At 40.6% G+C, this 24,257-nt stretch overlaps 1 protein-coding gene across 1 annotated transcript in view; it reads right to left on the minus strand.

Annotated features, from left to right (window-relative positions):
* Window positions 1-1,597: 1,597 nt before the first annotated feature.
* The window catches only part of LOC139711192 (uncharacterized), a 32,000-nt gene continuing 9,340 nt past the window's right edge, over window positions 1,598-24,257 (minus strand). Inside the window, exons 3-10 of the mRNA XM_071623107.1 lie at window positions 22,410-22,724; window positions 20,639-20,710; window positions 19,131-19,250; window positions 17,823-17,891; window positions 17,026-17,115; window positions 16,321-16,392; window positions 2,925-3,014; window positions 1,598-2,419 (exon numbers count right to left, since the gene is read on the minus strand). Coding sequence (XP_071479208.1) covers window positions 2,100-2,419; window positions 2,925-3,014; window positions 16,321-16,392; window positions 17,026-17,115; window positions 17,823-17,891; window positions 19,131-19,250; window positions 20,639-20,710; window positions 22,410-22,724 — 1,148 coding nt within the window. The 3' untranslated portion in view covers window positions 1,598-2,099. The remainder of the gene's footprint in view (window positions 2,420-2,924; window positions 3,015-16,320; window positions 16,393-17,025; window positions 17,116-17,822; window positions 17,892-19,130; window positions 19,251-20,638; window positions 20,711-22,409; window positions 22,725-24,257) is intronic.

A 24,257-nucleotide genomic window follows, 5' to 3' on the forward strand; every position in this document is an offset into this window, starting at 1 on the left:
AGCGTATCATGTGCGAATCAACCTCTTCTTTCCTTCAACTTCCTACGGTTGCACCCAACTGTGTTGTTGCTTTAGAGATTGCATGTTCTAACTACATGTGAATTTTATTTTTTTTTTTTAAATTAAGATTCTAAAAAACAAAACATAACACTGAGGTATTTGCCGGCAAAAGAAAATATAAACATTATCTTCAACAACAAAGCAACAATCAAAACAAATATTCACCATCATGATTATAGTACCATGCATAGGTCTGGCTTAAGTGAGTGATGCATAAATTATTCACTTATAGTGTCGTTATTTTTACCCGTACCTGACCACTCCCTGAACATGCTGAAGATGTACTGTATTTGCTATCCATTCTCCAACAGGCAAGAGTGGGCAGATCACAATGATTTAAATGAATCTGGTCGTCGTGTTTTATAAACATAAGAATCAATTTGAGTAATGCATTAACGTATTTAGTCATATCAAGGGAGTAAGGTGGGAGATCGGAAGACGCCTAAAATGAAAACAGGTAATGATGAAGTTGACAGTAAAGATCATGTTTACAATAATGATTGCGACAATAAGCCCAAAAAGTAAGAGAAATGAAAAAAAAAGAAATAAAAAAGAAGTTATCTCGAAACAGAAAAACTCTTTATTCTCGGGAGGGGGGGGGGGGGAGATAGGGGATAGAGGGGCAATGATCAGATACTCATGCCAATAATTCAATTCAATAAGCTAGTTCGGAGATAGCTCATGTGTACATGGGTACAAATGACCTTTCATTTTTCTCAGTTGGTTAGGCACTTCACTCAATTCTAAGCGACATAATGTAGCAGCTTGCCCAACATAGCAATTTATGGAACTCGTATTCAAACAAAGAATGAACCTGTGTAGATGAAGTGACCAGAATGGTTCGTCAATCAACATTTTGGGAAGCATCTATTTAATTGTGCTGTATTGAATACGTCAGGTGATGTACTGGCAGGCACCATTTATAAGGATTCCATTAATAATCACTATACATTACAGATGCTTATCTAAGTGAAATTAAAAACTAACCTGCCTCTCGGTTCAAATGACCTCAGTTTTTCTGCTCATGCTCAAACTGGAACCCCGAACTGGCCTATTCAATTCAATTTCAATTCAATTTATTCATTTCATGAAATCAAATATAGAATATTTACTTAGATGTGTATGTCAAAGGAGGAAATCACGCAGAAGCCTAGGGCTTGGAAATGGAGATTTCCTTTATAATATAGTTCAAAATCACAGTTTTGAATGAAACATACACACACACACACACATGTATATAATACATCTATACATAATTTACATTAATATATATATATATATATATATAGAGAGAGAGAGAGAGAGAGAGAGAGAGAGAGACATAATATATCAAAATGTACTTAAAACAGAACTTGAATTAGAGGCCGTTACAAAATCAACACATTATGATAGAACAGGAAACAGGAAACAAAACAAACCTGCAGGATTATACTAATTGTCAAAGGTTTGTATGGAAATTGCTCAATTTTCATCATTCATTCATATATAATAAAGATTAATTAATGAATAACAAAAACAGTGACAGGCACAACAATAATATTGATGATGTGAGCACAAATTTCTTTTATATCTCTCTAAAATGTGCATTCGAAGAACATGATCAGATACTGTCATGTAATAGTCCTATCACAGATTACATTTTCTGCATTGACGACCGCATTGACAGAAAGTGTTTAAATCGTAGGGGGCTTGAGATTTTAGACGAGTGCGTCGGTTGTCCTCCTCTCTCCCTGCGTCGTGTCTCAAAGTAACGCGAAAACGCGACCTATAAAAGGTGTAAATGGCGCCCCCTACGACCAGTGCATGCATCACGCACCCACAGCAGCAGCTCTCTGCGTCATGATTTTGAGCGGACGCAAAAATGGCCCAGAACTGACCGTGAAAACTCAAGATGATGCGAAATCGACCTTGATTTTGCGCATGCGCAGAACTGGAAAAAGACAACAACAACAACAGCAACAACAACTCAACAAGCAGTTGCCTGGAACTAATGAAAGTGTTTAATGTCTCGTCACGGATACCTATTCATATTAAGCATGCTAAGGGTTGTATCTCAATGTTGGCATTCTATTCACTGGATCCAATGTTTTGTTCGCATTGACAGCAAGCGAAAACATAGATACGCCCTGTTGCCATCCGGTTTGGGCTGACGTCGTATCTTCTCTAATGTCTTCCGTGCTTTCGCCCATGTCGACTGCCACCTGTGACGCTTGATCTGCTTGATCGTCTTGGAGTCTTTCCGGTATCATTGGTTCAACTTCCGATACACGGGGAGAGTTTTCTTCTTTGTCTTCTTCTTTTTTTGCTTCTCCTTCTTCCTTCGCCTTTTCCTCTATACAGTTCGGTTCTTGGGCAGAACCTGGTTGATGTTTGCATGTGTGTGTGAGAGAAAGGGAGAGAGAGGGAGAGAGAGGGAGAGAGAGAGAGAGAGAGAGAAAGGGGGAATCTTACAGAGTGCCTATATAGCTTATAATCGCTGTAAGTTGTTATGAAAATATGATATTATCAAGTACTATTTACTTTTCGGCAAAACTAACTGAATTCAAAAATCCTCCAACGGTAAGTGAAAAGCATGTTTATGTTTATGTTTATAGTACGGAAGCATGCATCCACAGTATACAAAACGACACAGGGTTTGTTACGTATAGCCATTGTACTTTTCGTGAAAAGGTATTAACCTTTATAAAGGGAATTCCAGACCAGTTAAAAGTCAGCCGGAGAAGAAAGGGGAAAATCTTGTAAACATAACAGTCATGACAGTAAAGAATTTGAACGACATTGGATTTAAAAAAAAAGAGTAACTTGGAAATTGTGAAAGTTTCGCTCACATCAGCTGTAGGCCTATGCTTCATGCACGTACTTACCCTCATCGACACGTGGTGAAGATGCGTTGTCATCCTGCTGTAGTTGGATGACCGTCTCTGTATGATCAGCTCGTTGTCTGTCACGTTCCCCTGTATAGGATGAATAAAACATTATGGACCATGTCTCTTGATAATACACTTTAAAGTGGCGGAATGTATGGCGGTATCGTGGCTGAAAGTTACATTGCTATCATATTCCACATCTTTATGGTGTGAAAGCCGTGTGAAAGAAAGTAACTATTTTCGCGGGGGGGGGGGGGCGCTTTTGTGGCGGTTTCATGTACCCTCTTGGGGCAGACCCTACATTTTTATGCGTTATTTTTCTTTCATTCTAATAAACTAGGTAATACCCCAACAAGCACGCATAATGTATCAAGCATGGGCGTAAATCCCGGGCGGGATGGGGGGGAGGATATATCCCCCCCCCCCCCCCCGAAATGGAGGAGGGGGGATGGCCTGTACAATCACCCCCCCCCCCCCTGAATTTTGAGGGAAAAAATGGAGGAAGCAGAAATGTGATTGTATCAAGTTTGGCATATTGCATGACGTTTGTACGCCGGCCTTCAGACAGGTAACAGAAGCTGAACAGTATTCTATCTTGTAGGAAAATGTATACACAATTTTCTCAAGCGCTCGCTCGCTTCGCTCGCTTGTGTTGCTGTCAGTAATTGCTCGCTTCGCTCGCTCGCATTTAATCATTATGCCATCCTCCTAATGTTGCTGCCAGTAATTGCCAGCAGTTTTCGCCCGATGCGCCCCCTTAATTTCCAAAGCGAAAAAATACAGCCACAAACGACAGTTTTTTAGACTGTAAAATGTCAAAATTTTCAAGCTCACTCGCTTCGCTCCCTCGCATTTAATCATTATGCCATTCTCCTGATGTTGCTGCCAGTAATTGCCAGCAGTTTTCGCCCGGTGCGCCCCCCTTAATTTCCGGAGCGAAAAAATACAGCCACAAAGGACGGTTTTTTAGACTGTAAAATATCAAGATTTTCAAGCTCACTCGCTTCGCTCGCTCGCATTTAACCGCTATGTCATTAGGCCCATTTACACTTGCTTGGAAAAATCGCGATTTTTCTAAAATCGCGACATTTGGGTGTAAGTTGCTAAGCAACTACACCCAAACGCCCTCGAAACATCGCCAGAAAAATCGCCAGCCGGAGTGCGATTTTTTGAAACATCGCGAAGTTTGAGGCGAAGTTAGCGAGTGTAAACCCAAGCTGCAGAAATATCGCGATTTTTCATCACGTGACTCTCGGTATCGGATTGCACCGGGAGTTTACGCGCGCTCCCGATCCCTCTTTGGAACGTGTAGAGAGCACGTCGGTCACTGGCCAGAGTACTAGTACACGGTATAGACAGCTGTGTACATCCACAGGTCTGAACGGCCGATCCTCGGTCGGCTCGTGGTCTCTCACCTCACCCTCCCTGATGAAACTAGTACACTGTACGTGAAAACTACTACTGGTAGCAAACCTTAAGTTCTCCAACCACGTATCATCACCCCATGACAACTTAACAAAATAATGTTCTCCCAGAAATGCGTTGATTCAGATTGTGGGAGTGCCGTACTGCTCTCGATATAATATACGTTGTTTGTGGAATACAGGACTCAGGAGTACGTAACAAGTGTAAGTTCTTGCTGTCGCCTGTTAAGATACCAGACCTAACTTCCAAGTCTTATATACTTCCCACTTTCGTCATATCGGCGAAATTTCATGATCCTCCTGAATGCTGCTGTAGATGAAGTTTTACACACCTACTACATATGTAATATAGCAAGCTATATAGTTTTACCGTAAGTAAACAGTCTCGAGAAGCACAAATTTATGTGTACAATGTACTGATAAAAAGCCCTGGCTCAACGTTGTGATCAAAATATACTTCACTGCAGTGAAAACGAACAGAATAGCGCGCGCTTCCACTCAGCTACCGTGTTGAAAACAGGTAAATTACGCATGCGCACTACCGACCAAAAAATCGCGATGTTTCGTGAAGCTCAAACTTCGCGTGCTTTTGCGCAAGTGTAAACGGTGGAACCAAAATATCGCGATTTTTAAAATCGCGATGTCAGTAAGTGTAAATGCGGCTAATCTCCTGTGTTGCTGCCAGTGATTGACAGTAGTTGCGCCCGGTGCGGCCCCCCTTAATTTCCAAAGCGAAAAAGTATAGCTACAAACGGCAGTTTTTAGACTGTATGTCAAAAATTTCAAGCTCGCTCGCTCCGCTCGCTCGCATTTAATCGCTATGCCATTCTCCTGATGTTGCTGCCAGTGATTGACAGCAGTTGCGCCCGATGTGCCCCCCTTAATTTCCAAAGCGAAGAATATCGCTACAAACGGCCGTTTTTTGGACTGTAAAATGTCTAAATTTTTAATGCAAAAAGATTTCACCGAGGGAGGGGGAAACCCCCCTACCATACCCCCCCCCCCCCTCGCTTGCTTCGCTCCCTCACATAGCCGCTCCTCCTAAGATAAAATCCTACGCCGGTGATAGGCCCCATTATTTAGTAGGCCTTCACAGTGATGTCGCACATGCGGAGCAAGACCTGAAATACCACGATTTAGTCGTTCAATAACATATTGTGAATATTTCATTTTCTTATTTTTTTTAAAGAAAAGAAAACAAAATTTTCACCCAAATTGTGCACCAGATCGGTGAATTTCAGGTCTAAAAATGCAAAATCTTCCTCGTGTGGGAGAGGGATACCCCCCCCCCCCCATAGATACACACCCTCCCCCGGCCCGTTCGGTCGTTCCGCTCCCTCTCACAGATATTTCAAAAACAAAAAGAAAAATGTTTTCATACTTTTAAGGTCTGATTTTCCGCCGAAAGTCATCTGACAAGCAAAACAAAAAAAAAGCAACAAGAACAAAAAGTCTTCATATTTTTGCTGCCACTTTCCTCCCACTTCATATTTCATGCAAAAGAGTGGGACATCCGATCCCTGTAAAGTGTGTGTGTGTGTGGGGGGGGGGGGGGCACCAAGCTTCAAGCTTCTCTCTCCCCCCCCCCTCCCCCCCCCCCCCCCCCCCAAAGGCTGTGCCGGTCCGGTTATGGGCTTGTAATCGTGGTGATGGCGATGGTGACCATCCCCACTCCTCAGTACGGATTTACGCCGTTGGTATCAAGTGACGTAATGCCACAGCGAAAGTGTGGAGGTGCATTATAGGTTTGCCCACGATTCGAGGTTCATTCTTGGAGGTAAAAGTTCGAGGGAAAGTGGTACCAGATTAGACTGATTATTGTTCAATTATTGAAGTGGTGTAGATACAGAAAATGAAGCAAGTGCATAATGTAAAATCATCTCTTTGAGTGACGTGTATTCATTCAACTTTTCTTTTTTAAGCAGGATTTTTTAATGTATAGTATGTCCGCAAAAAATTACAATCATATTTTCGCATTGATAACACCAGTTATATGAGCAAACTGTCTAAATTCTACTTCAGGGTCTTAAAACATAACATCTTAGCTCTATTTTGCAGAAAACCCCATTCAATTTGGTTAAGCGGTCATGGAGAAATGTGAATTGTTGTAAAGCATGTCATGAGTCTGATTCTTTCAAGTTAGCACCTGGGTGCTCTTGTGTGTGAATACAATAGACAGAACTTGGAGGGAAGAGATTCCTAACATGCTCTACAAAATTCCTCATTTCTCTATGACCACTGAAGCAAATCGAATTGAGTTTTTTGTAAGATGTGGGCAATGAGTTATAGTTTCGTACCCTGAAATTGTATTTGGATTGATTCACTATTTTTAAAGTTATCATTGCGGAGGTTCCCACTGTAATTTTGGGGGGACATACGGTATAAAGGGGGTGAAACGCGTCGAGTCTAGAGTTATAATATTCTGACTCATTAGTTTGCTGTGATTCGAAGAATGAATACTGTCACAAAATTGCCTAGAGCACCCCTCTCACTGTAATGGATCAGTCCAGGGTTGTGCACTGGAGTGTGCACTGGAGTGTGTACTGTGCTGTAGGCATAGGTCATGTGTTAAAGTACACAGGTCATGAGTGTGTGTGTGCCTGACCCAGTGTCAGGTCAGTATAAAGTTTAGTGATGTGCACTTGTCTTGGCAGTTGTTGATGAGTTTGTCCGGGGATTGCAGTGGGGTGAAGACTGAATCCTGCCAGGGAGGTACAGGGAGGTGAGTTGTCTCACCTCCCTGATCCTGCAACGGTGCTGTTTTGGCTGCAATACTGTTTACTGTACTTCTCTCTTGCTATGCTCTGTACTTGAACCGACATACACTGCAGCTGTATTGGAGTTGATCCTCCTCGATTAAACACATCGGAACGGTATGTACCCTGACTGTTGACTCATTTTGTGATGTCTTGGCCTACATAATAAGTGCATGTAGTGGGTGCTCATTGTTGGTGGTTGCTCTGATGTCTCCATGAGCGAGGGTGTGAGGTGACCTAGCCCGATCAGACACTGTTACGCTATGTACAGCGACTGGGCTGTGTATAGTTAGAGGTGACCATGAATGAGTGAACGATGAGCTGAGGTGCCTGCCAGCCATATACTTTGGCGAGTATCCCGATTGAGTGGATGAAAATACTCAGTAATAACAAAGAGGCAAAATTGTTACAAATGGTGGCAGCGGTGGGATCTGGCCGGCATTTGAGTAGCTCTCACTCATGAGTCTATCCTCGCAATAAGAGCGGGTATATTTCAACTCAGATATGAAGCAATAGTTGCTCAGAGGTGATGTTGAAACATAATTTTCAACTCAGATATGAAGCACTAGAACTAGTTGCTCAGAAGTGAAGTTTATGAAACGTAATTGAAAGCCTTCAATCAATGCATGTCATGATGTGATACAGGCTGTATAACAATGAGTTGCACTACGGTATAGTGAAAAGCAGGTGCTCAGAACTGATGCACCCAGAAATAGCTCAGACACTGAATGCTATACAAAATTCACAAGCAAGTGTGACCCGTAAGCATGTATCTGACAAGTACACGTAAAGCATAGCATATGCTCGCGTGTCAGTGAGTTAGTGTTGCTCATGAGTTAGTAATAGTGTTGCTCATGAGTCATGAGTTAATAGTGTGCTCGTGAGTATAACCTGCTCGTGAGTTGGACTTTCTCGCAAGTTCGCTCGTGAGTGCACCATGCTCGTAGGCCTATATGAGTCGTGAGCATGCACTGAATATGCTGTAGTACTTCAGGTGGTACTGAGTAATTTAAAGGGAATGGTAGCCTGTATTGGGTTATATCTGCAGAGATATCAGATCAGTTTACTGATACACAGATCGATAGATGAAAAAAAAAATGGCTCAATGAGGATGAACACATGAGAAAGTGTTGTTTGTGTTGAGTCTGGAAATAAGACCATAACGAATTCAAAGAACTGTGATAAGCTCAGACAATGATGCATTTCATCATGGTTTATGGCTGTTTCCGCATGTAATAGTTTCTGACGAATTATTTCAAAATTCTGACAATCTGCTGGTTTTGGGTTGAAATAAAGACTGACTCTGGAAACAACGAAAATGGAAAGTCCTGAAGAAAGGGTACTGGAGGTAGAGAGAGAGAGATTGCGAAGCTGAAGGAGGCACTTAGCCGTTCTAGGATGGACAAGGAACTATTCGAGTGGAAAATGGCTCAAGTAGAAGATCCAAGAATGGAACGACAGGAGGATGCTAGTAACTCTCAGGCAAATCTCTGCACAAGAGAAACTCCAACTCGAGCAAAGGAATTTCCACAGAAATTTCGTGAAGTCGATTCTGAAATTAGATTCAAGTTGCCTCAGCGTAATCAGGTGAATGAGACAGGTTACATGTCGATGGAACCACCAACCCAGACACCAATAAATCAGGGACCAAATTTTGCAACACACCCAAGGCCGAGCATGACATTTGGCATGTCGACACCGATAGTGGCAAACACAGTGAATGCAGGGCCCCTGATTCCAGGAAACAGGAACATGCCAGCTAGCAATACAGCAGAACACACCCCAATGCAGAGACAGAGCAACCAATCATCTCCAGTGGGTTATGGGCAAGCACATGGATACCGTGTCAGTGATGTCGGCGTACCTCTACCCCACACACCATACCCAGGAGTGCATCAGAGACCATTACTAGTACCAGATAGATACAATGGTGAATCATCGTGGAACGAATACAAGCAGCACTTTGAGGCTTGTATCAAAGTTAACGGCTGGAATGACCTCCAAGCAGCAACATTTCTGACAGCAAGTCTTCAAGGAAGGGCACTGAGAGCCAGCATGTAGTATATGACACCCTTCGTGTGCAGCATGACTCATACAGTGAGTTGGTAAGACTGCCGAGTAATCACTTCTTATTATGGAAGATTTGAGGAAAGACCTTACAAGAAAACGACAAGAATCCTGAAATAAATGCAACATAGCTGAGTATAACATTAGAATGCAATTTTGACCTGGGAAGAACATGGCAATTTGGATGGGCTATCCAGTTAACACCAGAGACAGAGCGGCCAAGAGTAAATGGTAAAGCATACTAGAGATACTGACAGTCTTATATCACCGAGTAAAGGTAAGGAGGCAGATGGTCAGGGGTATAGCAGCCAAATTTTCTCTGTGGTGGCCGGATACAAGTGCTAAAGAGATGTTCAGGTAGAAGATGACATGGAGGGGTGGCTTGTAGAAGCCAAGGAAGACAATCAGATGTGACCAGAGTGGTCAGGCATTTCGCACATGTTGATGTCAGCCAAGACATATTGGTCCCGGCGGGAACAGCTGGAAGTGCATAAGGGCGTATTGCATGAGTAGACATTGGGAGGCAGAGTAAAGGAAATCTCTGTGGAGGCATGTTGTATTGCCATTGAAACTCCAGAACAATGCCTACGTGTAGCCGAGGTGCATGCTGGTCCAAGGGATGGATAACAATATGGGCTGAAAACGATGTTAGCTGAGTATATAGGCTAGGTTTTACTAGCCAGGAATTACAGCTGATGAGGTGCGTACAAGTATCAGAAGGTGTGAGTTGTGTGAGCGGAGCAAGTCTCCCCCAAAGAAGGAATTGGTACCTTTGGGGTAAATCTCACAAGCTACACTCTGATGAAGGGACCAAGTTTAAGTCACAGTTGTCTGCAGATAATTATGTCTCTTCTACTTTCAGCAAGAAGGCCAAGAGTGATGATTAATCCAAAGCCTCATTCTTCCCATCAAGCCAAACAGATTTCCACCGGGCAAGAGGGCAAGGCACATCTGCTACATGGTCATGACAGAGGAGATCAAGAACATGATCTGAGCCAGCATGACCAGGTCGCAAACATGCAAATGCAGATGGGCTATCACGCATGCAGTGTAAACAGTGTGGAAGAAAGGTAGAAGAGGTATATACTGAAGTGACTACGTCCCAAGTCACCTCTCCAAAAGATGACATAGATGGAAACGTCAGAGGTATTACTTCACAACCTGCCTTGACACTGTCAGACATACGAGACGCCCAACTAGCAGATGAAGACTTCAGATGGATGATGCTTGGGAGACAGATGAGGATGCCTATTGACCTGACAACTTCATCACTAGACGATGAAGAAAATGTCGCAGACGACTACGCCCACATCTCGCCCCAGCCGAAAGCCTTTGGCTTTCCTACTACAAAGCTTGAATAACCAGTCGGCTAGCGGCAGCGACACAGATGAGGAAGATACACCCCCACCCCGATTGCGCCTACCACCCTTCTTGCAAGTGCGGTTGAGAAGAAGATTATCCGCTACTATTACGACGGACGCATCATCCGACAGTTCGATTCCACAATAACTTACATTGTAAAGGTCCCTAAGGACTGGGACAACAGCGTGGAATGTAATCACGCTTTGTCGAAGAAGTAATAGTTAATGCATGGATTTGTTCCTATGTACATTACTATGCATGTATAGATGTTTTATGACCGTTTATTTCTTTTCTGAACCTGTTTCTAACCTTACCTATTCTCCTCTTCTCTCTCTCTTGCTTGCTCCCTCTCTCCCTATCTCTTCCTCTCTCTGTCTCTGTATCTTTTCTGTTACAGGTTATATGCATTGATAAGGTTGATATGTTGTAAGTATTGTAAATATGGTACACCAGTATTCAAAAACATTTCTGTTTTGTTAAGTGATGCTTTTGTTATGCCTTTTTTTTGACACATGGTAACGGAATACTCTACAAAAAGTTCGGTTTGTATGAGTTCTCTTTGCAGTAACAAAGAAATAGTTTGCCGATCATATAAATTTGTGTTTACATCTACGAAGCACACAGATCGAATGGAAATGATAACTGCCTTAGTATTTTTGTGTTCACGCTTAAGTATACATGTATTATTATACAGACTTTCACTCTCTTCTAACTATGTGTTCATGTATAGTGTACACATAAAGGTACACTTTTTGTCTGTTGTGTATAAAGCTTATTCCAAAGCAGGTTTGCCAAAGGAGGAGTATGGCTGACATGTATATGAACAGGTGCATAAAAAATTAGTTTATATGTTATATGTATGTTTTTAGAGGAACAAAGGGAACCAGATTTAAACTTAGCTTTTTACATGCCAGGTGTATGTTTATTATGTTTAAGTCTGTTTGTTGATAACACTGTTGGAGAATCTTGTCAGCATTATTCGAACGAGTGTTTCATTATCTTGTAACCTTTGTCTTGAAGTTCGCTGTTGTTGGACTTAGAAGGAACAATTTGTGCAAACAGTTAAAACATTTTGTTTTCAAGTGATTACTGGAAGATTGAAATTGTCATGTTATGTCTTAACTTACCCTTCTCTACTTTCCTTCTCTATCGCCTGTCACTTTTGCTTTTTCCTTTTCGACTATCCGTACAGGTTCTGCCTCACATTTCCCCCTTCTCTTTAACTATTTCTGCTCACTTTCTCTGTTGTCTTTCTCTACCAGAACGATTTGACAGTTGTGCGTTGTTACCATTAGCGAGACATGATTTTGTTTTGTATTACATGTATGACGACATCTTGAGTTTAATTGCTGCAAGTTCCTCAGGTGTGAACATGACTTTTATGAAGAAAGTTTTATGCTTGTATTCACATTTCTATATTGTTGTGCCAAGTGATACAGGGTGTTTCAAGATGCAAAGTATGAAAGTGCCATACGTATTCTGAAGTTTGATACCTCTTTCAGTGCTAAACAACTTTTTGCCAAACATTAGTGTGTGACAGAAATATTTTCGATACGCTACTGTATATGCTACGTGAGAAGGTATATTTTTGTATGTCACACTTGATGCCTTAATTGCCATACGTGTGTCGGTCAATCGTACCTCAGAGTTTGTAAATAGTTTTCGTTTTGTCTTCTTTGAAAAAAAATAACGTTCTGTGAATTTTGTGGCGTTTTCAGATAATTTGAAACTGGGACGTTTCAATCTTGGTAGAGGGTTGTGTCACAAAATTGCCTAGAGCACCCCTCTCACTGTAATGGATCAGTCCAGGGTTGTGCACTGGAGTGTGCACTGGAGTGTGTACTGTACTGTAGGCATAGGTCATGTGTTAAAGTACACGGGTCATGAGTGTGTGTGTGCCTGATGACCCAGTGTCAGGTCAGTATAAAGTTTAGTGATGTGCACTTATCTTGGCAGTCAGTTGTTGATGAGTTTGTCCGGGGATTGCAGTGGGGTGAAGACTGAATCCTGCCAGGGAGGTGCAGGGAGGTGAGTTGTCTCACCTCCCTGATCCTGCCACGGTGCTGTTTTGGCTGCAATACTGTTTACTGTACTTCTCTCTTGCTATGCTCTGTACTTGAATCGACATACACTGCAGCTGTATTGGAGTTGATCCTCCTTGATTAAACACATCGGAACGGTATGTACCCTGACTGTTGACTCATTTTGTGATGTCTTGGCCTACATAATAAGTGCATGTAGTGGGTGCTCATTGTTGGTGGTTGCTCTGATGAGCGAGGGTGTGACTGTGAGGTGACCATGAATGAGTGAGCGATGAGCTGAGGTGCCTGCCAGCCATATACTTTGGCGAGTATCCCGATTGAGTTGGTGAAAATACTCAGGAATAACAAAGAGGCAAATTTGTTACAATACTGCATGCATGCTAAGGATAGAGAATACCAGATAGGCTATGTTTTTTGGTTTGATAGACTGCAAAGAAAAGGGCTCCATACTGATTACTACAGTATAAGACATTAAAAAACATATTTTTACAATGTCGGCATTTCTACGAGCCCAAGCCCTTATACTTGAGAACAGTGTATTTGTGGTTGTTTAACCCTAAAAAGACTTGGGGGGGGGGGGGACATCATGGCCCCTCCGGATATTTTGAGATTAATTCCAGAATCTATAAGATCTCACCCGAGAGTCTTGCGCATCTTTTGATTTGCGTATATAATTACCTGCAGCGGTTATGGTGTTGCATAATATTTTGCGGTCACATGTCATTCAAAAATGGCGTATTTGTATGTGTTTATGTGTAAACTGAATGAGGTCTTGCAAGATTCTAATGTGTTCTTTCGTTTTTCTTGCACAGTCTGTTTTCAAATATTAAAATCTGATCTGAATTTCAAATTTATTGTTCTGAATATAAAAAACAGAAAAAAAGAGAAAACATAAGAAATACAAACAAAAATCAACATAAAAATATAAAAAAGAAAAGCAGAAAATCTGGACATGGAAATATAATTTTTATTTTGTTGAATTAATTACCTAGTTTTTTGGTGTTTAGACAATCAGTTTTCTTACAAATACATGTGAAACAACTTCCTTTTGCATATTTCAAATTAAGTGATCATTACACAACCATATTGGCACGAAATAAAAAAAAAGATTAGAATGCCCATAAAAATTAGCATAATTGCATAATTAATTAGCCCAGATCAAATTATGGATAATTATGTTTGTAAAATTAACTATATAAATTCTTGTAGGGTACGTCATAAACTACATGCCAAATTTGGTGACAATCGGACGATAAGAGATCTCAGGGGGCCATCATGCCCCCCCCCCCCCGTCCTCAATACCTCAAAAATAGCCCAGCCTTTTTAGAGTTATACTACGACTTTTGTGTGTGTGAGTGTGTGGGTGTGTGTGTAACGTCCGTGATGATGCATATCAGTTTTTAGGGAGAATTCGTCATCCGAATGAAAAGGGGGAAAAGACATAACTTTTGCAAAGAGATAAGCGGTTATTGTACGATGTATATTCAGATGCATATTGTATGACATGCGATATTGCAGCATGCATATTTGGAGATATACTGAAGCGCTGGTTAACATTTAATAAAACATGAGACCCATGGGTCTGGTGCTCATCTGAGTATACATCCAAGTTCTGTTCCATGACATTTGCTCCTGCGACAATTGCATTGCTCCTATGAAATATCTGCCAGCTAAACCAAACATAATTTCTAGCCACAGACATAACCCTAACCCTGTAATCCTAATCCTCGCATCAAAATATACCTAAAACCCTATCACAACTCTATAACCCCAACCCTAAGTCGTTGGAGAAAATAAGACCGGAGCAACTACTGTCGCAAGAGCAAGTGTCGTGTCACCCGCAAGTTCACTTTCCACGCATTCATGCAGAGTGCATATTCAAATTCGTTATTTCTTGCTTTCTTTCTTTCTTTCTTTCTTTCATTTTTTTTTTTTTTTGGGGGGGGGGGGGGACAAGCTGGGAACAGTGCCCATTTTGTAAAAGTGCATATTCTACCACCCTATCTATAAAATTTATAAAAACAATGAACACGTGGAAGTAAGGCCTCACTTTGTTCCCCCCTCCCCCACCCCATCCCCACATCTCTCAAGTGATGCTATCCATCAAGTTTGGTGAAAATCCGTCATGGATGTCTTCGAGAAGAACTTTTATTAAAATCAACGTGAGAGGAATTTACTGAAGACGCACGACGGAAGCCTGACGATGAATGATCGCAATAGCTCTACTTGTTGTAGAGCATTTCGCTCATGTGAGCTTCAAGATTTTTAAGTCATTCTGGATTGATTCAGAGTATCGATGGCATAACAAACACAGGTTAGTTTCATTCAGTAAGGCAAGGTTTGAAATGAGTAAAGTTAGGGCTCGCCTGCAACGCTTGATCTCAAACAAAAAAGGAATGATTACAGCGGGCATGTGCACACTAATTCTCAATTACTAATAATTTTTATCTTACTCTGATCAAGTTCTGCATATATTTCAGATAAAAGCTTGCTGGTCTCACTCACTCCGTTCATTTGAATCCCTATATCAGCGACAATAGATCAGAAACTGATTTGACCAAAATAACAAATCAACAAAGATAAAATATAATGCACAATAATCATCTTGTGAAGCGAACGTCTCACAGTGGGCCAGGGTAAAGTCAAAGGACGTCAACTACAACTTTTCAACTTTTTAGATCTTGTTGAACAAAACCAATCGGAAAACTTCTCATTATTTTTCTCGTTTACAGTATGTCATCGTTTGTTAACTTCCATCTTAGATTAAGGAAGAGTTTACACACGTTTACAAGTAATTCGCTGAAAGTAAACATTTCGCATAAGGAGGGTAGTTAAAGAATATTGCTCCCTGCATCTCCTCCGCGTCAAGAACATAAAATTGAATATTTAAATCTGCATAGAAGCAAGAGAGCTCGACATTGTATGAAGATTGAAGTAGCATTGCGTTCATTGATAAGATATCGATGGAAACAGACGGTTGGGTTTACACACATTAATATCCAGTGTCGAACAAATCAATAACTACCATGACTTTACGGACAATTCTGGACAAGACAGAATTGTTTGAAAAGAAAGAGAAAAGGTTTATAATCATCAGAGTGGAAATTTGATTTAAAAAAATGATAAAAATTAGGTAATTTGAAAAAAAATGAAGTTTCTAGTTTTTTACGAAACGATTCTTAAACAGTCACTTTAATCGATGTCACCGTTTCAAAACTACCCGTATAGATTGGACACAAACTTTTGATATTTAACGATTTTTGGTTTGTTTGTTTTGTTTTTGTTCAGACGCAACTATGCACCACCTCAAATTCTTATGAGGGAATGACATAACCAGTTTGCTCATTTGCATATTCACATGCATAATATGTCCGAGAACTGTTTTGCAAAAATTAACTAATCATTTTTCATTTCATAACTTTAATATTTTCATCCTAGTTTGATAACATGTTCATGTTTCTGATCCTTGAACTTTGTGTCCTTTTTTTCTGGCTCAGAGCTTTGTTTTGTTTTGTTTTGTTTTGTTTTGTTTTTGTTTTTTGTTGTTTTACTTTAGGCTATGGAGGTCTAGATAGCTACCCTTCAGATCCCCTATAGGCACGCCCGTCCAAAATCGCAGTATTGTAATTTTATGCAATGGGAACCTGATGTGTCGGCGCAAATTTATTGTGACGTCAGGCCCTCACATTCCCCCCAGTTCACGTGACTGTAAAAGAAAAGTCTTATTGGAGTTGGTACTTACCGGGATGGGATTCTGGTAATGACCGTGTCTCCGGATTAACTGGAAGAAGCTCAACTGCAAAGGAGTTTCCAACTACATATAGGATAAGAAATAATGGTGATAAAAGTGGCAATAGCTTCTTCATCATCGAAAACATGGTCACTTTTCAAAAGTCACCGGATTCCATTGTTACTTTCTTGGCCACGATAATCCATTTTTTTTTTTGGGGGGGGGGGGGTGGTGGCTAGGTTCAACCTTCTTAAAAACTGCAAAATCCATTCAGTTTATTGAAAGATATTATTCGACATACAATGTAACAGCACATGCTGCATGAACAGAAGATTGAGTCATTATGTCATGGTGCAGTGAAGTGAAACACACGGCAAATGTGGAGCAAGAAATGATATGTTCTGTAAATTTTGCATAAAGGGAGAAAAACAAAATGGGTGATACAAAATCAATACTTAAACATTCATTAATTTGCGTAAGAAGCAGAGTGTCTCAAAGACACCTTGAAATGGCCTGTGTGACTTTTGAAAAGTAGCCATTCTGTCCTTATTTGCTCACTCGTGCACGACTCAACAGATCATTCTCACTTTTAGACATGCGATATCAGTCATTAGTAAATACGTGCAGGAATGCCCCTGTCATGTTATTTTGCTCGAAGCTTTCTTTGTTAAAAGTGACTACAATCTATTGAGATGTCTCTCTGGACATGGAACTCACCGGGAGAGGCCGAGTCTGAAGATGCCCGTCGCTCCGACGAGACTGGGTCTGTGGCGTTCGGTGTTGCTAGGGGATCTCCGTCTACCCGAACTGTGGGAACGTTGCCAATTCAAAAATGATAGATATTATATGATAATGATAACGATAGTGACGATGATGATAGGAGTGATAATAATTAGCAAACCAGTTCTTTATTATCGACCATGAGAATATAATATCGGAATAATCACAGAGGAAGGAATGGGTGTACAAATGGAGAAAGTGCATGCTACCGTATATTCGTGCTATACTGTTATATACTAAACAGTACGCAAGGCCCCATAAGAATGTATCAGCGGGGGGGGGGGGGGGGGGGGTTATCATATAAACTAATTCATGAGTATACGAAGTTTACATATTTCAGAATGAATGTGATATGCAATGTAAATCCATTAAGTTACCGGCTGCTTAACAAGTAAAGGTCACTTGTGTAGAATTTATGCATGCTGTTTTCTTTTGTTCTGCTTCCTTGAGCCACCACTCATGCATTCATATTGTGGTCACGTTGCTATGTCATCATCTTTGGAATTGTAATTCTTTTGTTTATAATCTAATATTGAGAACATTCTTATTCCTTATCCCAATCACCATAAGATTTGAAACTCTGTATCCAGTAGTTGTTACAAAGGAAAAGTCTGAAAATCATCCGGAGTTTTCCTTTAACCTTATACAACATTATATACTTTATCACGAGTATAATCATTTCGCATTCAGTGATAAACATACTGACACACACTAATGTCAAAGCTATTATTTACCCGGTGTACTGCTTGTGCCATTGTACACCGTTGAGTAGGCTGCAGCTCCTCCGTCTCTTCGACGATATTCTGCGTAACACAATGGGAAGACAAGTTTAATACAAAGAATCACGAAATAATAAAGGAGCCATTCGCCCGATATTCCTAGCGCACTTTTCCCCGTTGGTGGATATGAAAAGCAAAATCTCACAGAATAGTTTGGGTGCCAAAATTAGATTTTGGGCCTAAACCTGTTTTACCGTCTGCCCGAGGTTTTTTAATGGTTTTTCCCCGATTGTGAAGGCACTGAATCAAAATTTGGATGATGCAACTCTTGCATTCTTGAGAATTTTGAGATATTCCAAATGACCACCAAAAGGGAAGTTAGAATCTGAAATTCCCATAATATATTTTGTTATAAAAATGGCGATAATTGGACACAACAATGAAGTTTACCGTATTTCGAAGGTGCTGAATCCGAATATAATAGAGTGATGCAACTTTGCATTCTTGGGGATTCTGAGATATTCCAAATGGGCGCCAAAAATTCAGTTTCGTGTATATTTCCTTTTAGATGATGAAAAGTTGAAAAGATTTGATGGTTTAAACCATTTTAAGGGCAATGTGGCCACTTTGTATCCCCGAGGCTTTTGAGATACCAAAAATGGCCGCCAAAATTGGAAATTTTGATATTAAGCATTTCCGTATTTATTGTTTTAAAAATGAAAACATATTCACGGGTTTACCATATTTCGAGGTCGAATCCAAATCTGGTTGATGCAACTCTTGCATCGATCAGGATTTTTTTTTTTTTTCATATCCAAGATTGTTACCAAACATTGAAATTCCAATTAAAGTATTTCCTCATAAATCATAAATAAATCAATGCAAAAATGATGGTGATATCCTTTTCGAGGACGCTGAATCCGAATCTGATTGATGCAATACTTGAATCTTTGAGGGTTTTGTGATAATTTTATTTAAGATTTTCGATGTAAATTTGGCGATCATCTTGAATATTTCAAAAGCTGCTATGATGCAAGAGTTGCATCAATCAGATCGATTCAGCACCCTCAAAATAGGATAAAACCATCAATTCTTTTCCAAATCATTAACATTTTTATAAAGAAATACTTGTATCAAAACCTAAATTTAGGCGGCCACTTTGGATATCTCAAAAATCTTGGGTATACAAGATTTGTTTCACTCAGATTGGGATTTCAGATTGGGATTCCAACCAATTCCCACCAACCAACAAACCAACAAACAAACAAACAAACAAGCATATCAACAGTGTCAAATAAAGACAAAACTGATGATGAAGCTCACCGATGTAATAGGTCCGTATTTGTGCACCATACCTCCAGTACAATAGGACTACAAGCACAGGTGCCAGAACGAGAATAACAAGCGGCCACAGGGTGGGCTTCTGTGAGTTCTTTGAGGCACCTGCCATTCAGGAAAAGAAAATAAATGTTATCATTTTTCTGGGAGCATTCTTTACCAAACGACACACAACAGGATATTACAGCAAACAGAATGAATGATTTTGAAATTGATCTCATATACATATATTTTTTTTTTCTCAAGCATGAGTTCGCGGAACAGGACTGCGAACACAACTTTTGTGTTGCATAATGTTTTCCCATTGTATCTATGGTTTCCCATAGACAGAGAGGTACAATTCAAAGATATGCTCAAATAAGTCCACCAACAGGATATTAAATGTTTCTTCGAAAATGGAACATAATGATGACATTGTAAACTTCTATAGTTCCACTTCTTTCGGCTGAATGTTAACATTAGTCGCAATCAAAATAATAAATAACATATACAATCATGACTTAATGATGTCAAGACCTTACTTATCTTTACTAACTTCCCATTGTTTAATGAACAAAATAGGAAAATCATATTTCTCAATGAAATATACATCAAATATAACAAAGTAAAATGATACGTGCTATCAAGCTTGGATGCACAGTAGAATATTCAAACATAATTACAGAACGTGGTGGTCAATATATGAAAGTTTGAATCTAAGTATAAACATTGACAAATAATGCATGGAACCTACTACTTAAAAGAAAGCTTGTTCAAGGCATGATATACCATTTGCAGAAGAAACAAAAACCCAGCATTAGCGCTTTAAAAAAGTTCTAAAATGGGAGTTAGGGATAGAAACAACCACTGTAAAAAATTGAATCCGTATAATCGATGTCAAGTATTGTTAAATACACAAAATGTGAAAATAGCTATAATAAAACAAAAAGTTTCCAGACTAAACCATCTACAGTTACGGTTTAATGAGAAAAATACCGATATCGCCTTATGTTTTCGGCTTTGTTGCAAAAATTTAATATGGTAGGTTTTTTTGTGATACAACAGACCTACTCATATGCATCAAATGTGATATCTTTAACACTTTTCTTCTTAAATTTCTGCTCCCAACGGTAAACAGGACCTTTCCAGTTTTTAACCGAGCGTAAAGATTAAGATAAGAAGCTCTATAGGTGGCCGGGATGCAAGGAATAGCTGTCGCTGCTATAATTGTGAAAATCATAATTATATTACCACGGTTTTAACGACAAATGAAAGACAAACGCATCTAGATTCTAGCCCTCAAACTGTACATGTTGCTAATAACATGAAATAAAGTTGTGACATCATCCGACAGCAGTGTTTCACGAAAACAGTCTTGAAGTGCAATACTTTGTTCCGTCTGACTGGAATGAAACTCCAGCTGCTAGGCCTGTTTGAATTTTATAATTGCCTGCATGGCAATACATTATAACATAATGCTACCACAAGAAAAGTTATTGAAAGGAGAGCTTTACCTGGTTTGGGGGTGGTAACATCGGAACCAATGATACCCGCCGGTGAACGAGGGGGCTTCGTTGTAATTTTGTCTGTAATATAAAAAGATTAATATTGGAACAAATGAGTCCTCGGGTACAAGTGTTTCTTGAATTTCCGGTATATCTGAATTTTAGAATCTCTTTAGATTAGAAGTTCACTGTATAATCTAATTGCATTCTTTGACATATCTGAAATGATGTTGCAAACACTAAATGAACACGACACACTGCATGATGTTAATGATGACAGCAACAAAAAACAACAACAGCATATTTTTCCCCTTATGATTCCATGAAAAATTTTATAAGGTTATAAAATTATGACGTCGAGATGGTTGCTAATTTGCACATGTAAAGGAAAGAGGAACACTGAGTGAATTTCACTTCAAAAGGTTTGAAAGTGAGAGTTTATGCTTTTTTCTTTGTATTATCACATGAGCACTGATCTGATTGCAGAGTTATGAACGTATTAAAAAGTTACAGCGTGAAATAAAAGATGGACGCTTGCAATATAAAGCTCGTTGATCCATACACAGAGCTTCACTATAAGTTAAAAATGAAAAAGGAAAGAATATTATGATATAAAGAATGAATGTTTTGGGAGGGGTGGAGGTTTAGGGAATAAGGGCTGAGATGCTTTGCTAGAACCAGAACTCAAATTAGCCGGGCAAGGTCTACTACTGCAAAATGTGGGAGTTGGAGAAAAGGGAAGACCAACCGTGAGAGAGAGAGAGGGAGAGAGAGAGAGAGAGAGAGAGGGGGGAGGGGGGAGAGAGGAGGGAGAGAGAGAGAAGGGGGATAAGAGGGGAAAATAAGGGGGGAGAACAAGAGTAAATTGAAAAATAAGAATAACAAAAGCTCATAGAATATGTACAGCCTGATGTAATTTTCTCTATCCTCTGTGATTGTTCAGAGAAAGATTTACTTGCTGGTCTTGGGGGGGGGGGGGGGATTTCATCTAGCGTTTTGTCAGATATTTTTCTGACAAAATGTGTCCCCAGAAGAGATGCGGATACAAAGTTTTCTGAACCCTTTTGTCTCTTCTTTTTTTCTATGCTCAGGCATGAATGTTTATCGTTGAGAATATGTCTTTTGTCTACATCTTTTGTTCTTTTTTTTGACGACCATACGAGCCGTATATAGAGAAGAAGCGGATTAATGTCCAATTCTCGAAAAAGAACAGTCACTGTCTAGGGGCAGGGAGCTAATCTCTTTCCCGCCTATAACTGCTACATCATACAGCAGTGATACCACTTCATACATGATATACGGAGACTTTCTTCCGGTATTCAGGTTACATAGAGCAATCGAACGCCGGTAGACTACATAGACGCGAGTGGGATGACAAACTAAAGTTTCCCGAATCAAAACCAAAACAAAGCAAAACATAACAACTGGAATATATGCTGACTGCGCAGGAGAAGAGTATAATTAGTAACGTATACGGAAGACGTATAAACCTGCTCTCTATGCACATGATATGTGGAAAGTACTAGTATAATAATGGCACTAGCCTACCCATTAAAGGGGTTGACAACATACAAGTGTCAAAAAGTCATAATCTTAGAACGGATTGTCCGATTTACCTTAAACTTCACTGATGTATTCTACTTTTTAAAATCGCCTCCCATTCAATGAACTCGCTCTCTCTCTCTCTCTCTCTCTCACTCTCTCTCTCTCTCACACACACACACACACACACACACACAAACACACACACACACACGCATAGTATATATAAATACTATACCAACGACATTGAGCTGCCGTTTGAAGAAATCGTCAGCCTCTAATCGTGACGTGTGGACGAAACATTTGTACACCCCACTGTCGGACATCGTCAGGTTGTTAATCTCTAACGAGTAGTCATCTGTCATATTGTACTTTCGGGTCACATAGCGCTCGCCCGCAAAGTACTGAGCCAGTGGGGTGGAGTCGGCACCTTCGACCGTCCACTGCACGATGCTGACATCGTCTGCGGCGACATGGTCCTGGCAAGAAAGAACCGCCCTACCCCCCACGTACGCTGTGGCCACGGTCTCGTGCGTGGGAGGGGTGTCTTTTCCTGTATAATCAAGCAGACGTAATAAATCATAAATCATATATCATGTATCATGTATTATATATCATTTATCGTTTGATACATTATTATATATCATTACATAATATATGGCATACAGCTAGTTATTTGGCAGGCCCTATGTAATGCCAGAAATCCAAGGCAAAAAAAAGTTTGAAGAGTTAAGTCATTTCATTCCTTTATATTTACAAGAGAAGGAGAAAGCTAGCTGTCTCGATACAAAAAAAACAAAACAAAAAAAAACAAACACTTTTTTTTTGTGACAGACCGACGGTTTTTGGATTTCGTCTACGTAATTGTGAAGGGGAAGCACAAACTAAGTACAGGCGGTGGGAAACAGAACAAAATTGTCCAGTCAGTTATGAAACCTGTGACATCTGTTCTTTGCACTATTAGGGAGCTTTAGATTTTAGACGCGCGGACGTTCAGAGAGAAAAAAAAAAACATGTTCTGAGCGTGCGCAGAAGCGTGCGTCAACTTGACCCGCGCTACTGCGCATGCTCAGATCATGTTTCTTCCCCTTTGAACGTCCGCGCGTCTAAAATCTAAAGCTCCCTATTAGCCGGGTTCACACGTACACCAATTAGCGGGATACAAATCTCGAGATTTGCATCGCGATCGTCATCCCGAGTTTTTTGCACGTGTGGACAGAAAAAACCCGAAAATTAGCGGGATAAGCATCGCGATGCTAATCCCAAGAAATCTTGCGCTGGTTCGTCAATTAGCGGGATAATTGGCCCCGCGCTGGTACGTGTGAACGGTCGGGATTAGAATCTCGAGTTTTTACATCCCATCATGCAATGCGCACATCACAACAGCGAGGCCTCTGCGAAGAGGTCCTTCACCTCTTTGGAGAACAATAACAACAGCGCGCAAACCACACAACTGACGCGTAAAAGACAATGGACAAAGGTAAGTGCGCGCAGGCAGTGATAGAGAAGGGCGCGGTGTGACCCAGTTTGCAGGCTTTGCTGTTATCTCTATCGGCAATTGGCGGGATAATTTGGTACGTGTGGACGCTCGCAAAAAAAACTCGGGATGAGCATCGCGATCGTCATCCCGCTAAGTTGTACGTGTGAACCCGGCTATTGACCGATTCTGTGACGCGCTATGTGTATTCATGGCATAGGCAGCGCCATTACGCGGTGTCTTAGCCGACCCCTCCCCCCCCCCCCCCCCCCTCTCCCCCACCCCCTTCCGCGCACGGAATGAAAAACTGATGCATGGTTGTTTTAGCCAATGGGAGTCTCGTACTGAGTGCGCGAATGCTTGCTTAGTGCGCGAACCTTTGTTACAAGTGCGCGATAAACATGTTGCCCGGGGGGTGGGGGAGAGGAGGGGGGTCGGCTAAGACACCTCATGGCTGCGCCCAGTGCCACAAATTGTCTGCTGCCCTCAACGAACCCGAATCGGTCAATACATTTATTTGCAAGGGTGAAACCACTGAATACAGAAAATTTCTCCTGGGTAAATGCGTAACCTAGCAACCGGTATTCTGCTCTAGAAAAACAAACAAAC

Source organism: Diadema antillarum, unplaced genomic scaffold (genome assembly GCF_040938485.1).
Source record: "Diadema antillarum isolate AM-2024a unplaced genomic scaffold, OU_Dant_1.0 seq00001622_RagTag, whole genome shotgun sequence".
NCBI lineage: Eukaryota > Metazoa > Echinodermata > Echinoidea > Diadematoida > Diadematidae > Diadema > Diadema antillarum.